At 44.6% G+C, this 16,763-nt stretch overlaps 1 protein-coding gene across 1 annotated transcript in view; it reads right to left on the bottom strand.

Annotated features, from left to right (window-relative positions):
- Positions 1-2,212: 2,212 nt before the first annotated feature.
- The window catches only part of LOC142585566 (GRIP1-associated protein 1-like), a 36,785-nt gene continuing 22,234 nt past the window's right edge, over positions 2,213-16,763 (bottom strand). The window contains exons 20-22 of the mRNA XM_075696408.1: positions 12,016-12,109; positions 8,565-8,728; positions 2,213-5,262 (exon numbers count right to left, since the gene is read on the bottom strand). Coding sequence (XP_075552523.1) covers positions 5,191-5,262; positions 8,565-8,728; positions 12,016-12,109 — 330 coding nt within the window. The 3' untranslated portion in view covers positions 2,213-5,190. The remainder of the gene's footprint in view (positions 5,263-8,564; positions 8,729-12,015; positions 12,110-16,763) is intronic.

Genomic DNA, 16,763 nt, shown 5'->3' with positions numbered 1-16,763 from the left:
CGATAGCATTTTTGTACAGGGACGAATTTTCGTCGCCGTCGACGCCGTGAGATTTCGTGTAGTCAAGGTGCGATGAGATCGCGCCTGCGCGCTCTGTGCTGCGGGTGGGAGGAGAAGTCGAGAACGATGGTGGCTTGGTGCACAGTCTTCTCGCGCAGAGAGAGGGCAGTGGGGGTAAAGCCCCTTAAACTACCTTAAACTTCGTTAAGTAGCGCCACGCCTTGAAGAATGCCGCCGCCTCCTCCTCGCGCGCTCTGGCCGACGCCGCGTCGCTATTGGCCTAATAGCATCACGTGGGCCCTCGCGCCGTGCTTCAGCGCCATTTTCGCACGAGAAGCGTCTACGGAGTGGCGAGGAGCGCATGTTGGCGCCGTTGCTACGCTCGAGTGGTGTAGGCGGCACCACGGTCGAGGAGGGAGCGTGAAAGAGAGGCGAAACGAGGAGTGAAAGCGGAGGATAAGTGTGTCGCTACTTTACGAAGTTTAAGGGACATTACAGCGGGGTTGGGGGAGGGGGTTGGGGGAGGGGGTCAGGTGAGCGGGAGTTCATTCTAGCCTTGCCGTGGCTGCGCATGGCGTCGAGAGCGCGGCAGCGCTAGCCCTGTCTTGAAGGTAATCTGCGGAGTGTGTAAAGATTAGGCGAGCTCACATGCCTGGTGGCAGCACGAGGGGAAATTCGCTAGCCGCTGCTATGGCTCTTCACCATACCAGCGTTGTGACGGAGTGTCCGCAGTCAAGTCAGATCTCTTCACGTTTTCATGTGCGCGCATGACAACATGGTCAATTTAATTAGTAAGCGAATGTTTGCTGCAATTTATACGGCCGATAAAACTATGAGCTTTACTTTGTGTACTTGTCTAAAACGTTGATATCACTATCAATGCTTTGTTTTTCGGGCATTATAAGTGCAGCTCAAGTACAAGTTTTTTTCTGTGGTGGCCCTATAACACTTTTCGAGCATTCGTGGGCTCTTTGACATAGTTTATAGTCGACATCAAAAGCTTGTGAACCACGGGGTCCGGGAAAGAGCCGGTTATTTCCGGAGCCTGGCCACACAGCTTTGCAATCTGTGCAAGTAAATACAAGCATAGTGCTGTATGGTTTTACTTGCTGTGGTTACAAATTGCTAGGAAATTCGGCGTTTTTGCAGATCACGCGTCCAACTTCTGAAGTTGGCTAAACATTCACTCTGCTGAATGTACAGTCAGGGTCAAAAGCTTACGAGGTGTGGGTTTTATGAAGATGCTTAATTTTCTTGAGATTTTTTAATAACGGAATGTGTATCATCCTGCCCACTTGTAGGTGTGAAACCTGACAAGCAAAAATGAAACTGGAGATGCAAAGGATAATGTCCTTGTATATTGCACAGGTGAAAGGTGAGGAATTTATGTTAAGTCAGTTGTTCGTCCACATGTTTGCTATGCTTGACACAGTACCTATGGATGAATGCTCCGAGTGCCACTATGCCTTTATCCATAATGACAACCATTTACTGCAACTTTGCACTGTTATCAGCAGATTAACTGAATATGGCAGTCAAAATGTGAGTCCTAGGAGCTGCAATGGCAATAACAAACTTTTGCGAGTGCATCTTTCGTTGTCACAATAACAGGAGAGCACACAAAAAGTGGTGAAAGCAGAGAATTAAAAGTGCAATTATTTTAACAAACGAAAAGTTGCAGTTCCACCAGAAGAGCAAATTATTGACAGTGATGACAAAGTATATTAGGCTATTACACAAAGGAAGTTTTTAGTCCTATGGGCAGTATAAATTGCAGTGAACTAACTAAACAGTGGCTTACTAACTAAACAAGCATGGCGTCACACACCCAGACACGTGAAGAATGTTGATTCAACTGCCAGCACTAATGGTCACAGCCCTGGCCTGATGAAGGCTGCCAAAGCAAGGAGCATACGTGCTTGCCCAAAAGCGACTGTTCCGTGCTCCTGCTCCATCATTTCAACTGTGCCATGCCTCCCAAACCCAGCAGATCACGTGACCTCCAACTGTGGGTGCATGAGCTGCACAAGCACCGGTAACACTTGCGACAGTTGTGACACTTGTGACAGCACAGCAACCACACCAATGGAGTAAATGGACCTCGAGTGCCTGTATAATTTACAATAAAAGCCACAATATAATGACAAACCAACTATCCTGGCCACCAATCTGTGTCAACCAAACCAGGATACATCTGCACACAAACGTCAGGTGCATTCTTCGAAACAGATTGGTTTATTTTCCTTGTTATACACAATCTATGCACGCAGACTGCACATGCCATACAACTGTGACCAGCACTGAATGTTGCGAAAGGCTAGAGCACAGCCGCATATTTACAGATGGAAAAGCAGCAACTGTTGCACTTGCTAGGTAATGTACACATACGTACAAACAACTCCCCCATACAACAAGTGCACCAAATATTGCACAAAATAATGCTTATATGTTTCGAGGTTTCGAAACTTGCGCAGAAGACACATATGTACAAAATATAGCCGCTTGTTATAGGTGTAAGCCATAAAACAAGATAACCAGAAGGACAAAAAGAAAAAGAAAAGCTCACTGTACAAAATGTGCATAGGAAGAAACGAAGAGCAGAGGCATGCTTGCAGTTTGAATTTCAAATATGACTGCGTGAAGCTCCATTATAGTCCCTGCGCTAAGAAATAGAAGCATCTTTGCCATGCTACTCTCAAATAAAAACTTCCGACATTCATTTAATCTCGTGAAACAGAGCGACAGAAGCATCCCTGAAATGCAGCTTTCAGATAAAATCAGCTCACTTGCCAGTCAAGCACAGGATGAGTAATGCATTATGTCCAACACTATTTGCAGTGAACAATACTGCTGAAGAATGCTGCCACAAGCTGATGCTTAGAATCTCTCCGTATTTTTTTCTTTTTAAGCAACCATAAAGAAAGAAAATGTATCTGCCAAGCTTGTACATCAAGAATGAACAGCACCAACACACAGGAAATCTTCAAGGTGAAATTTTCTTCTGTTTCGCATGCTGAATATGATGTATAGTGAGCACGATATAACAAAGTAAATGCAAAATGTTCCTCGCCAACATTAACATGCAAGTAACATATAATGAACATAACATATATTGAAGATATTTTCGTGTCCAATCCAGCTTCATTATAATAAGGTTTAACTATACAGTTGACTTCCGTTAATTCGACCCTGCCGAGACCAACAAAACCTATCGAATTATCCGGCAGGTCGAATTAAACAGGATGCAGAAAAAACACCATTGATATATTTGGCAGTATTTGCCCGATTCCAACACACCCCTGAATCAAGCGTGCGGCCGCTTTCAGTGTGTCCCAAAGTAAGAAAACGTAGCGATAACAATAAAGCTCCTAAACCAAGCATAAATCAAACGCGTACCCGATATTTTAGAAAGAAAAAAGGCAAATGTTTTAAGATGTGTTGTACAGGGGCGGCCAGTTTTCTAAAGTCAGCTTCGCCGCATGGTTTCTTAAAGTTAGCTTTGTCGCATTACAACCACGTTATACGGCAAACCACTGGAAAGCCTCAATGGTGGTTTTCGGCTTTTCTCGGGAAAAATATAAGCGCGCGTTAGAGTTGGTTAAATACTGTAATCAAACATTGCGAGCTACAGTTATTGCTTGAAAATCTTCCTAGGGCAGTCCGGAAAATAGGCATTTTTGATTGGAGATGTTGAGTGTTCAACGCATTCACTGTCCCTTCAGCTCTGCGAATACAGATACTCTCAGGAAAGGAATCAGCATTAGGGTCGCCAGAGGGTTCAGGCAAGTGCATGCTGACTGGTCAAGTTCGAAGGCAAATTTTAGGATCGAAATAACGAAAATCTTGAAGGTCCCAGCAGGGACCTTCAATAGGCGTCAAATTAACCATATTCAAATCAACGGAAGTCTGCTGTAAATGCTTCTACTAAGCACCCTAGTAAGTCCATGCCTGATTAAAAGATCAGAAATTGGATAGTGAATCTTCAACTGCTGAAGCATTACTCTTTCGGTGGCCACCAGGAGCACCTATAGTGTCGCAGTGGTGCTACATCATTAAACCCTTGCAGCTATCCAGACCTAGAGGGGCTCTCATGATGTGGACTAAAGCTTGAAATGTGCACCGCTTGTCTCAAGCATAAGGCCAAGAATCGGCATAGAAATATGAGAGCCATAGTTACAAGCAGCAAGATTACAGCAGTTGCGGGTATGGAAGACAATGTGCCAAAATTTAACCGCTAAGCCCAGGTGCCTGAAGACGCAAAATATTTTGCATGCAGAGAGACTGAGATGAGCTCATGCTATCAAAAGCCAGACCAGGTTGTGCAACGTCACTCAGCAATTAAACATGGACTGTACTGTGCAACAACGCATGCTTCACATTTACAAAAGCTCCCGCACCAAAGAATGACTACAATATTGTACATATCGCAACATCCAGCACTTTCTTTCTTTCTTAAGTTTTGACTATGAAGATTGAAATCAGAAAAAACAAACTTCAAAACCACGACATCTCTGGCACAAGCTATAAAGAATGTACTATGTTCTATAACAAATTACTTCAGCAGGATCCAGGCATGAGGTACCTTTACAATACACAGAAAGTACAGTTGGCCACAAACATTTACAGGGCAAGGGATTTGCAAAAAATAAAAAAGCGGAATTCCCACGAATCTTGGGCACATAACCGTAACTTTAAAATTTTAATCTGTAGTATGGTTTGTAATCTACATGGTGATCCATTAACTTGCGAAGGCTATGTCTTAACAGAGCAAAAATTCACATTTGTCGTGGAACCTGTGTCCCGTAAGCTTTCCTGGCCAACCGCGTGTGTTACTTCTGTAATGGAAGCCTTTTGGGTGCCTGAAGAAAGCATAAGAATGTATGTAAGAACCTTGCTTAACTTAAAAACAGATACAGAAACCACTCTGCCAGCAAGGGGACCTGCTTTGAAATGTGCAGTAGTGTCATTATCAACTGCACGTGCTACCTCAAGGGCAGCTTTGCCCGACTCTTGCAATCTTCAAGCCTCTTCGCCTTCTTAAAAATAAAAAGGGCAGAGAGAGGGATTCTATTCCTGCATCAGTTATTAAAGAGCTGACATGTTTACAAAGCCTATTTACAAGAACCATTAACACTATGTATAAGGTCACTGTTTTGATTATGGCCTTCAAAACAAAGGCTCGAAATAAGTTCAGAGGGTGGCCTCCGCCAGCCCGCCGGCCTGCCTCAGCTTGTGCAACTCTTGAGAAATGACCTCCAAGTCCTGCGATGGGGAGAGAAGGAGAAATTAACAAGGTGTTCCCTCAAACTTGCTCAATCAATGTCTCAGTGACGCCACCAACAAACAAATTATGTGATTATGCGCCTACGCAAATGATTGCGTTGGAACGCATGCTCTGGTGCAATTCTACTGGCTGCCCACAAGTTGGGACTGCAATGACCTACAAAAATGCAATGGCAAGTCCACTTATTCAAGCAAATGTATAATATATAATGTTTCGGAAACAAATGTCTCCAGTTGTGAAAAAAAAAGGGTGTTCAAGACAAAACTCATTTTTGATGGCCAGAATTTTCGTGACTCTGGCGTACATCAGCAACGAACAGTGCGACAATGGCCAATAAGTTAATTTAGCAAACCTAATTATCATGTTATTTGTTAAGTTAGAGCATATACAGTAATTGCAAAATTAAGGATGTTCAGTGTTCAAGGCATATCCACTTATCTATTGTGAGACTAGAACCAACTTCAGTGTACATGTCTTCAATCTGCGCATGTCTTCAATCCACATGATTCAATCTAGCATGACTGAAGCACAGTATGTTAGCGAAAACTCAAGTTGCATTTCCAACAACTGATCACACAGAAGCAAGGTGGAAGCGGTAGTGGTTTCGTACTCGTGCACCGTCGCTGAGGCTACGCGCGGCGCACCACTGAAAGCACCATCTCGTTTCTCTAGAACAAACTGCTTCGCGAAGAGGGGTCAACAGTCCAATCTTTTCGGCACACATCGCTTGCGGCCAGTCATGCTACGCCACTTGTAGTGTTCCTCTATTTGCATATACAGGGACACTAGCCCCTTGCCCTGCATCAGCCAAAATTCCATCCCCTCTATACTTCGACATGCATGCCGTCGGCTGCTCTGTTTGGAGCATACACAGAATGATCCCCCACCCCCACCCGTGCACCGCTTGAATGGCTGTCTGCAACCGTCGGCACGTGGGCAAGTTTTTTTTTTTCTCTGCACCATGCATTGAGGGTCAACACGTCGAACACACAGATGGAGCAAGAGCCATCTCCACATCGCTCATGTCACACCCCGTTGGCTGCATCCGGTTACATTGGTTGCGCCAGGGTGTCGAACTATAGACGTCGTCGTTCTCGCCAACGTGACATAGCATATACGCGCTCACGCTACGTCGCACTATATGCATGCCCCTTAACCGAGCTATTTTTTCTGACTTTCATTAGTTAGAATTTTGTATGATTAGAATTTTCGTAGCATCCCCACGAAATTCAAATTAACAAGCTTTTACTTTACGAGAGACACCACTCTGGAGGACTCTGGATTAATTTCGATTGCCCAATGTTCTCTGGCATCTAAGTCTCGGCACACTGGGGTATTGAATTCCACCACCCTTGGAATTTGGCTGCAGCAGAGTGGGAACTGAACCCATGACATTCAGCCACGGAGCCACCATGCTGGGCAAGTCCCAATTCAACATGAAGTTATATTTATTGCTCCCACCCTCTTTGAAGGCAGCCATCCTCCTCCTCTCTTTCTCATTTCCCCTCACCTCCACCAGTCTTTTGATAGGCGCGCAGTGCTAAGTGAGGCCAGTGGAATGAAGTATAAACCCTATGCAAGCGACCTTGCACACGACAGTGACAAGTGATGCATGGAGATGGCTGTCGCGTCCACTCGTCGTCTACAAGTACAATGTACCCCATGCGGGCAGCGACTTTGAGCGACATCTTGCCGATGATGCCGGTATGATGGCAGCAAATACGAGCCGAAATTGTCCTGACTCGTGCTTTATTAATTTAAGTTGATGTGTTTTAGTGCAAAGAGGAGCATAAAAAATTTCTGAAGGTCTTGCAGTAGGTTCTTATCCTTGCATTATCCAAATTTAGTCTTCTCCTGGTTCCCTGTGACAGTTGGTAGTACTTTACTGATGCACATCCAGTTACGGCTTGGCGTTATTGGCTAGTCGCTCATGGCACTTCCAGGCGACTAGTGACGAATTCTAGATTTCCAGAATCGAGCAATCGAGCGATAAGAATGAGCGATCTGTTCACGCGACAGCCTATTTCGTCACTGAAAGCCGTTGCACACAAAATCTCTCTCATGGGGTTTAGGCTTCAAACAGCGCAACAGTGCATTGTTAAAATATAGTAAACATTGTGGCCCATAGCACAAGGCCTTCCACATGCTGCAAGAAATCCCAGTTTTAGCACTTTCGGACCATGGATGAGCAGGGTCTGTCTGCACTTCTGATAAAAATGTCCAAGGACGAGCTCAGCACCTCAACTATACTTTTCATTTGCTTGCAATGTTCACTTCCAGACAGAATGTACTTTTCATTTCTTGTAAAGTGTTGTTAAGCTTCACTTTTCAATAAATGATTGAAATTTTGTATAAGGAAATTCTTAAAATATTCTCAACATTGTTTTTTGTAAAGAGTTCTGCAGTAAAAAATCTGGTCAAGTACGGTCGGAATTGTGGATAATAGCGTGGCATGAACAGAATTAAAGTATAACATGAACTAATCCTTATTGTTTGTCATCGCTTCCTTGAACTGTGTCTGGCCTAAATTATTACAAGGATCAGACAGTTGGCAAGGCAAAACAAAAATAGAAACATCCTATAATGCATCCTGGATATGTTTGTCTCTCATAGGCCAGGCATACTATTCCAAATGAAGAGGATGACTACACACATGCACACACAGTTACAGGTGACAAGGGCATCTGGTTGGGGCCAGTATCTTTGAGAAAAGCCAAGAGTACCTTCATTGTGCACAAAGCACTACCAGTACTGCTCCAAGATCCAAGCACATTGTGCCACTGAAGAGCTGCCACATAAATTAAGCAGATTTCAGAGTAGTCCTTGAGGTCACATAATGCTTGCAGATGCATAAAACGCGAGTCATGTCATTGCACATATTGCACTATGGTAAACATGCCAATAGCGTTCTTAACCTAGAACTAGCTTTGAGTGTAATTAGCTTCCAGAGGCAATTACTCCTATCATGGACACATGAATTTTAAGAGTTTTTTAATAACATGCATAGCTTGTTCATTTTCTTCTCACTCTTGAGTTTTCTTTTAGTTACGTCATTCCAGCTGTACATTTTTGTAAAAGTGTGTTGATTGTTTAATGTTGACTTATTGTATAGATTGTTTACAATTCCCACTTTGTAATGTGCCGCTCTGCTCTGTAATGTGCAAACGCAGAGGGCGAATAAATAAATAAATAAATAAATAAATAAATAAATAAATAGACTTCAGTTAGTGCAAGGAATGCACCAGGCCTGGTGCCAAGTGGCGACATGCTACACACCCACCTTCTGCAAATGCATGTTCTTGGTCAGCGTCTCCTCAAGCATTCGCTGCATGCGGCGGTTGATCTCTTTGAGGTTCTCATCCCCTTTGTCCTTGATGAAGTCCACTAGTCGCTTGACGGTCAGCTTTTCTGTGGACGACGGGTGGTGGCTGCCCGAGCTTGGCTCTGCAACAATGCGCAAGGAGAGGAACACATTGTAATGCTAACATTGATTAAAGGGTACTGACCATGATGCTTCTGACTCTTCATTTCTTGCATTGTAATGGAGGTCCAGGACCTCGAAAACTTAGGGAAAGTGTTGGCAAGCCTCAGAGTGCTCCAAGTTATTTATAGTAATAGGTTTGTTACAGTCAGTTTTTATGTCGTTTTGATTGTATCGTGACATTCTGATGCAGAAGGTGGTTATGCGGGAGCAGGACATCATGACAGGACATCAGAGAAGGACAACACTTGCTCTAGCTTGCTCAGTTGCCTCCTGACACACATGCTGCGTACATGCGTGTCAGTTTTATTTATTTCGTCCTTTGTGTAACAGTATAGTGCAGTAAACACAACAATGCCTCATATGCCTCACAAGTGTTATGTAAGGCAATCTACTTGGCGTGGTGCTGCTTCTCGCAACAGGGCTTTCCAAACAGAATGAGTGCCATCATGACACAAACACCTAAAACACAAAGTAGTGGCTGTCATATGGCCAGTTTTACTGGAAAGTGGGAATAACATAAGAGTTTCGTTATTCCAGAAAGGAGCAAGATCTGTTTCTTCGGGTGAACATGATTGGCCCATAAATGACGACGGGGGCATCAAAACAAATTTTGCCACTTGAACAAGCTCAGTGCACAAAACCTGTGCTGTACTATATGCATTAATTAAAGACATCAATTTAGGGCTAACTATTACACATACTTTCGTTTCTGCCACCTTCTGTTCTTATGACATCTATATAACTTTGCCTCATAAACTTAAACTCCATACCACCATAAACGACAAGACGCGTAGTATCATACTTTGGTGTAATTATGCTTAAAGGGAAGCTGAAAGCTTTTCCAGAAAAAATGAGTGAAGAGCAGTACGTCGTGGTTTTCAACCGTATGAATTTGCATATCGCATAGAAATTGAGCGAAAGAAAGCGCAAACATGTTTTATTTCGACGAAAAGTGCAGCAGCAGACACGCCCAGCTCTCGCGCCTCGTTTCCGCCTGTGATTGGTCGGGCGCCTCGTGACATCAACAATGGTGTTCGTCCAGACCGACTGCTGCCGCTACACACGAAGCACGGTGCAAGGTAGTTCGGTGCTGTTTTGCTGAGACGGCCATGGAAAATTTCGAGAACTTGCGTTTCTCTGATGAGTTCGGCGTTAAGTCCAAACTCCACGAGAGCGATTTTGCGCGTGACAGTGACAGGCGATGGCTTCGAGCGACAAAACGGGCCGGCGCTTGAAGAGATCGCTCGGTGTTGTCGCTTGATCGCTCGTTTCTAGAAATCTAGAACTCGTCGCTCGTCGCCTGGAAGTGCTATGAGCGACTAGCCAATAGTGCGAAGCTGGAACTGGATGTACATAACTCAAATACTACTGTTTGTCGCACGGAACGAGCAAACTATTGAATTTTACACGTGCAAGAATAAGAACCTAGTGCAAGACCTTCCGAAATATTTTATGCTCCTTTTTCAGTAAAACACATCAACTTATATTGATAAAGCATGCGTCACGCTAGTTTCGGCGTGTACATTGCTGCCCTCATACCGGGAAGTCGTCGCTCAAAGCCATCGCTGGCGTGGAGTTCAGCTTGCAGGCGACGAGTGAACGCTACAGCTATCGCCTCGCTTGTCGCACTGTTGCTGTCGCGTGCAAGATCACTTGTAAGGGGTTTATACTTTACTCCCTACATATACAAGCCGATTGCGGAGAGCCAGCCTCTCCAAGAAGCAAAATATGCTGGTGCAAGCACTGCTTTCCATGCGAACAAAGGCGAAGTGTTAGCATCTCCTTGTGTTGGAAATGTTCTTTAGCAAGTATGTCTTTTGCTAAGCTGCATTCAGCGTTCCAGTGAGTACGTTTCCGGGCAAACAACTGTAGTGTTATGTTCCTGCATGCCTCCTCGTAGAACGTAAGCGGTGATGCGATCTTCGGAATTCGTGCGCTGCCCCAAAGCTGTCGGCAATCTACACAGACGGTTTAAACGCGGGAAAAGTTTACCGGCTATTGTAGCACGTGTAGTACAGAACCTTCATCAGCGCGCCATCCGCACGCTACTCGTAACCGGCGAATTCCGTCGGTTACGTGAGATGGTCAGTTTCTCTATGTGGGCGAGAGAAGGGGGAGCGCAGCGTCCTGGCTTGAGCAGGCTTTCCAACACATGCAAACTTTACGCTTGCACTGCGTTATGGTCGCTGCATGCAGGCTGTTTCACAACATACGTGCATATAGAAAATTCGAGGCACTTGGCGATGAAACCTGCGTCAAGGGTGGGAGATAAACATGCACCTTCCATTCAGCGTGCTAACACGAAGGAGAACCCAAGGCATGCATTATTGATAAACTCCGGTAGTAATCGTCACGGTAGTGGTTAGAGCACAGCAATGTGGTTCTTGAGCACTTGAAGTTGTTTCGCTTCACAGCAGCCTCCCACTTAGCTGAAAGCTTCTTGTCTTGCAGGAACTAATGGAACACTGGAACATCGTCGCGGCCGCTGGTGTTCGTGCAAGCATAGGCTGCACAGAACGCTGGCATGATCAGCCTACAAGTTCAATTGATGCTGCACACATCAACTACCACTCCTATCCTATATACACACAAACAAAGGAATGTAGGGTCGAGCGAAGCAGATTAGGATGGCACGCACGCAGAAATAAGCCCGGTCAAGCCCGGTCGCGGAGACTGCGAAGGAACAGAACACCAGTGCTGACGTCACTATGCCACGGATTCCGGTCTCTGCTCGCATCGTCAGCGTCAGCAGCAGCGCGCAGCGCTCGACAGGGGGCAGAGCAACAGCGAAATTTTAACCGACGATTGCGTCGCTCCTAAGTGAAAAATCCCCCCAAAATTTTACTTGCCTGGTTTATAAGGTTCCCGCATCCATATATGAGCGTCTTATTGAATTCGACAGACTCTTCAGCTTCCCTTTAAGAGGTGTTCTAGTTTAAAGATCCCTGTTGCATTTCATTCTTTAAGTGCAGAACATGTCTTTCTTTTCTTTATTTCTTTCTGTCCAGAAAAAAATATCAATTTTCCCTTATTTAAAAAGTAAGGACACCAATGGATACCAACAGAGGCATAAGTACTAAAGCCCAAGTTTTGAATTGTGGGACTTCATCTACATATTTCACGACCTAAACTCCATGATAAACTTTTATAACAGCCAGAAGTTTAAGTGGTGATGTCATAGCATTCTGCAGCTAAATGTACTAAGAGTGATTTAGACTACCGGTTAAGGTTGCTAGCGGGTACTCACCATACTTGCTGTCCATACAGTAGTACTGGATGATGGCTGTCTTGTTGACCAGATCATCAGCCATGGAGGAATTGCTCACTTCAAGGTGGTTTAGCTACAAAAAATAAACACAATCTGATTATACCAATACAGTCCTTTTTCAAAAATCATTTTTTCTTTACATTCATAGTAATAGGTTGATTATTAGAAGGGGAAATGAAGGTGAAAGTGGCATTTTTTTAATTTTCTGCAAAAATCACACAGGGCCAGTACGTCAGTCTGATGTCTCAGATTTAAAAATAATCTTTCATATTTGTGTTGCTGTAGTTCAGTTCTTATGACTTCTTTAAAATGCGATGTGGTCTATCTTTCTACTAACAAGAATTAAACTAGGCCCTAGCAAAGGCCATCAATATATACGATGTCACAACAAGCTGGTGTGAGAACATCAAGCAGGTGTTGCCACCTATTCTTTGTTTTTGAATCTTTTCTTCCTTATGAAGCCTCTTCTCATGGTGGCCTTTTTAATACTGTCACAGCACTGCGTGGCAGAGCCGGAGAAAGAAGTAGAGGGGGCGTGCGAGGCTCACCTGTGCATCACGCCGGACTCGTCTTTCCCTGCCACTGCTTTCCGCATATCTTTTCATTGTGTAAGTAAATGCATACCATCGTAACAATATCGTACCATACCATCGTAACAATACCATCGTAACCATCGACAGCATACCATCGTAACAATAGAAGGGTAATGACTATAGCTCAAATTATTTGTATCTTTAGCGTCCCTTTAAAATGGCAAAAATCTTCCAGCAATTGTTTTGTGCCAGGAGACCAGCAAATCTGCCCCTCTATATAAATGCTTGAGAAAAATGGACGGAGACACGTCACTCGAACACGGGTGTAACGCAGGAACCTTGCCTGCCTGACGTTTGTCACAACAATTTAAGCTAAATATGTAATAAGAGAACTAAGATTGATGCATTTGTAGTGAAGTGGTGTGTTCTTTCATTCCATTTTAAAGAAATGCTTGATGTTCGATTTGATTTTGAAGCCAAATTTCTAGAATGTTTGTACAGTAAACTTTAGTTAATTCAACCTCGACAGGCTCAACGAAATTGATCAATTTATCTCACAGGTTGATAAAGAGGCAGAAAAGATGCTCAAACACATGGCTGCTTCAATTCGCAGTATCTACCCAAAACAATTCACATCCAGATCTAGTGCACACCAAATTCCTTGACAAGAAGAATGTAACATGCCTCCAATTCTGGCTAGCAGATGATGAAACCAGCCAAGTTTATCTTCAAAGAATAGAAATTTATTTACACTTAATGCCCATTGTCGTCCCTCTCACACAGCACTTCATTGCTGTCTATGAACCACAACATGTCGTCCTCCGTGCAGTCAGTTGTGCATTTTATATTCTGCATATATTGAACGTCTCCACAACAATTGTGAAGGGGATGGTGGCCCACGCCAGGTCTAACCCATTCGCTACTTCGTCCTGCAATGCGTGCAAGTCTCCGGAAACTGAAGACATGTGAAACAACTTTGTTGCCACTAGCGTAGTGTTAAAATTTTTCAAATTAACTTTTATAACCAAAGAACTCAAAACAGCGTGACCCTACGTGAGAAATTGTTCTGTAGTCATCCTGTCATGGCAATGGCACAGACGCTGGCTCTGACAGTAGGATTTTTCAAGTGCAGTTTTGGTTTTGTATCTGATGGCACTGTGCAGGTAATTTACAAATAAATTTTCTTGTGAAAGAAGATGCATTAGAATCAGATAAATACGACAATCAATCATGATGAGCTGCCATTATCACTTAAAAATCTTCCTAGTTCAGAGCGAGATAACGTGTCTGATGCATTCACTGTCACCCAGCACCACCAAGACAAACAATACAACCATTGAGATCACGATCCAAGTCAAAATAGGGGTCAGGGTCATTTTTAGGGGTGTTTGTGTCAAGTTCAAATTATGCCAGCCAAATTGGAATTACCACATTTACTCGATTCTAACACGCCCTCGATTGTAACGCGCACCTGTTTTCCATGACCAAATAAGAGGGGGAAAAAAAGCCCTTGATTGTACCGCGCAACCGTTTGCCGTGACCTAAAAAAAAAAGTCCTTTACAGTACCGCACACCTCATTCTTTCATACAGAAATACAACTTTCTCTCATTTGGAAAAATCAGATTTACTCCCAATGCACTAAAGTTGCGATAAATAACAAAAGTCATAGTTTCACCCGAAAGGCAAGGCATCAATTATGATAGCAAATCAGTAGACAGCTATACGAAAAGTAAGGATAGTAGTTTTACAGGCCGTATAACCTTTTAAACATTCGCTTACTAACTCAATTAACAACACAAGCAACACACGCACACGCGCAAACATGAACACGTCGACACCTCTCACTCAATGAATTGCAGTAGCAGAAGCAAGGGAATTTACCTTTGTGCGGCTTCTCGCTTCAACACGAACTAAGCGATGAGAACACAGTGCGGTGTGCCTAGATAGGTAGACTCGTGTCTCAGTCGCAGATCGCTTTCAAGATAGGAGCTGTGCGACCACGCCGTACGTAGCATCCACCGATGTAGAACACCTCTCCTGTTTGCGCCAGTCACACATGCAAGTTTTAGGAACTCCGAACGCCTGTGATGCAACCCAATTTCTGTCCATCTCCGCACATGCGATCGCTTTCCTTTTAATTGCGGCATTGTGATGAACTCGGCATGTCTTTGCAGTCGGCACTTCCATGCCGATAGAGCAAATGCAGAAAACAGGAAGACGGACGGTACACTAACCTAAGCCAAAGGAAGTGGTGCCTAAGCACACATACTGCAGCACATGGAGGAAGCTATGGCAGCCAGGCTCGAAGCACGCACGAGGCGGATTTAGGTTGGTACTCGATTCTAATGCACATGCAATTTTTGGATGCATTTTATCTGAAAAAAAGTGTGCATTAGATCTATGTAAATACAGTATGTAGTGTGAACTCATTTCAGGATCAAAATATACTGAGTTTTGGCCCATTGAGGTGGACACATGCCAGGCCTTTCAGTCAGGATCAAATCAGCCGAAAAGATGAATTAGCCAGAGTCAAATAAATGAAAGTTTATTGTATTCAATTCAATTCAAGGTTTTCATGATTACATCATACAGTCAACGACCGATTTTTCGGACCCTCTAGGGAACATAAAAACGTCCGAAAATTCAGGCTGTCCGAGAAAATGAATGCATGCAAAAAACGCACTTTTTTTTCTTTTTTTCTCAGATCTAGAGGTAAAGGGCGAAGTACCAGGTTTCCGAAACCCTACCAAGGCATCAGTGAAGTGGCTATAAAAAAACGCATTCAAAAACTCTGTATGCAGCCGACTGTCGGTATATTATGTACACGTGCATCGTCGGGCAGCCGGTTTTATTGCTGCAGTGGCTTCAAGAACTTGTTGATTGTTGTTTGGACGGCGTTCCGGTTGCATGCGATCATATTCACCTCGATCTGAGCAAGGGTCATGTCAGCACTGTACACCGATAAAAGAGTGAACAGTGCTCGCGTCAACTCGGCGCTTGAAGGTGGCGCAGGCATTGGCTCCTCATTTTCAACATCGGAGTCTTCTGAATCCCCCAAAACCTGACTCCTTGCTCCATGCCGAACTCCTTGCTCACGTCAGCCTGCGATGGACCGCTCACGACTTACTTAATTATGGCAGCTTTCTTCTCCATCGTTAACCGACGGTACTGCTTTCCGCACTTCAATGCCATCGGCGAGGACAACGAAGACGGAGTGGGGGCCATCGAAGGCAAGCGAAATCCTCAAGTTGCGAACAGTGGAGTTCACAGACAAGCGTCGAAGCACCTAGGCCTAGCGTCGCAGAGCACACTTGACACAACAGCACAACCACACACCACGCTAGCCAAAACGTGGCCTATGCAAACAAATGAAATGGCGCCGCTCCGGAAACTCCGCCAGAGTTTCTGGAGCGGCGATGAACAGAGCCAGCGTGGTCAGACCAAATCGGTGTGTGATGGCTAGATTTGGCTAGTTGTGGTTCAAAGCGGCGATATGCTTCGGCTGCAAGTTGATTTCCTGCGCAAGGGCGCTGCGCGAGGAGCCAAAGGTCCTTCCGTCGCGTCAAAAAGTCCGGAAAATTGGACGGCGAGGGGTTCGAAGTACCTAGGCCTAGCGTCGCAGAGCACACTTGACACAACAGCACAACCACACACCACGCTAGCCAAAACGTGGCCTATGCAAACAAATGAAATGGCGCCGCTCCGGAAACTCCGCCGGAGTTTCTCGAGCGGCGATGCACTTGGAAGCGCGGCGATGAACAGAGCCAGCGTGGTCAGACCAAATCGGTGTGTGATGGCTAGATTTGGCTAGTTGTGGTTCAAAGCGGCGATATGCTTCGGCTGCAAGTTGATTTCCTGCGCAAGGGCACTGCGCGAGGAGCCAAAGGACCTTCCGTCGCGTCAAAAAGTCCGGAAAATTGGACGGCGGGGGGTTCGAGCGTCCGAAACTTCAGATGTCCTTATAGATTGATTATATGGGGCTTGTGGCGGTGCCGCGAAGACGTCCGAAATATCAGGCATGTCCGAAAATTTGGACGTCCGAAAATTCAGTCGTTGACTGCATTTGGAACTCCGGAGGTCCTGGAACTCTAGGAGTTCCCGATACAGTCTGACTATGGGACCTCCTTCTGCATACTAAATACTTGTAATGTGACCCAACTTCTAATAATAAAAAAATTCTGTTTCCGATTCTG

Source organism: Dermacentor variabilis, chromosome 6 (assembly GCF_050947875.1).
Source record: "Dermacentor variabilis isolate Ectoservices chromosome 6, ASM5094787v1, whole genome shotgun sequence".
In the NCBI taxonomy this organism is placed as follows: Eukaryota; Metazoa; Arthropoda; class Arachnida; order Ixodida; family Ixodidae; genus Dermacentor; species Dermacentor variabilis.
The sequence above is the reverse complement of the archived record's forward strand: the minus strand, read 5'-3'. Positions and strand labels throughout refer to the sequence as shown.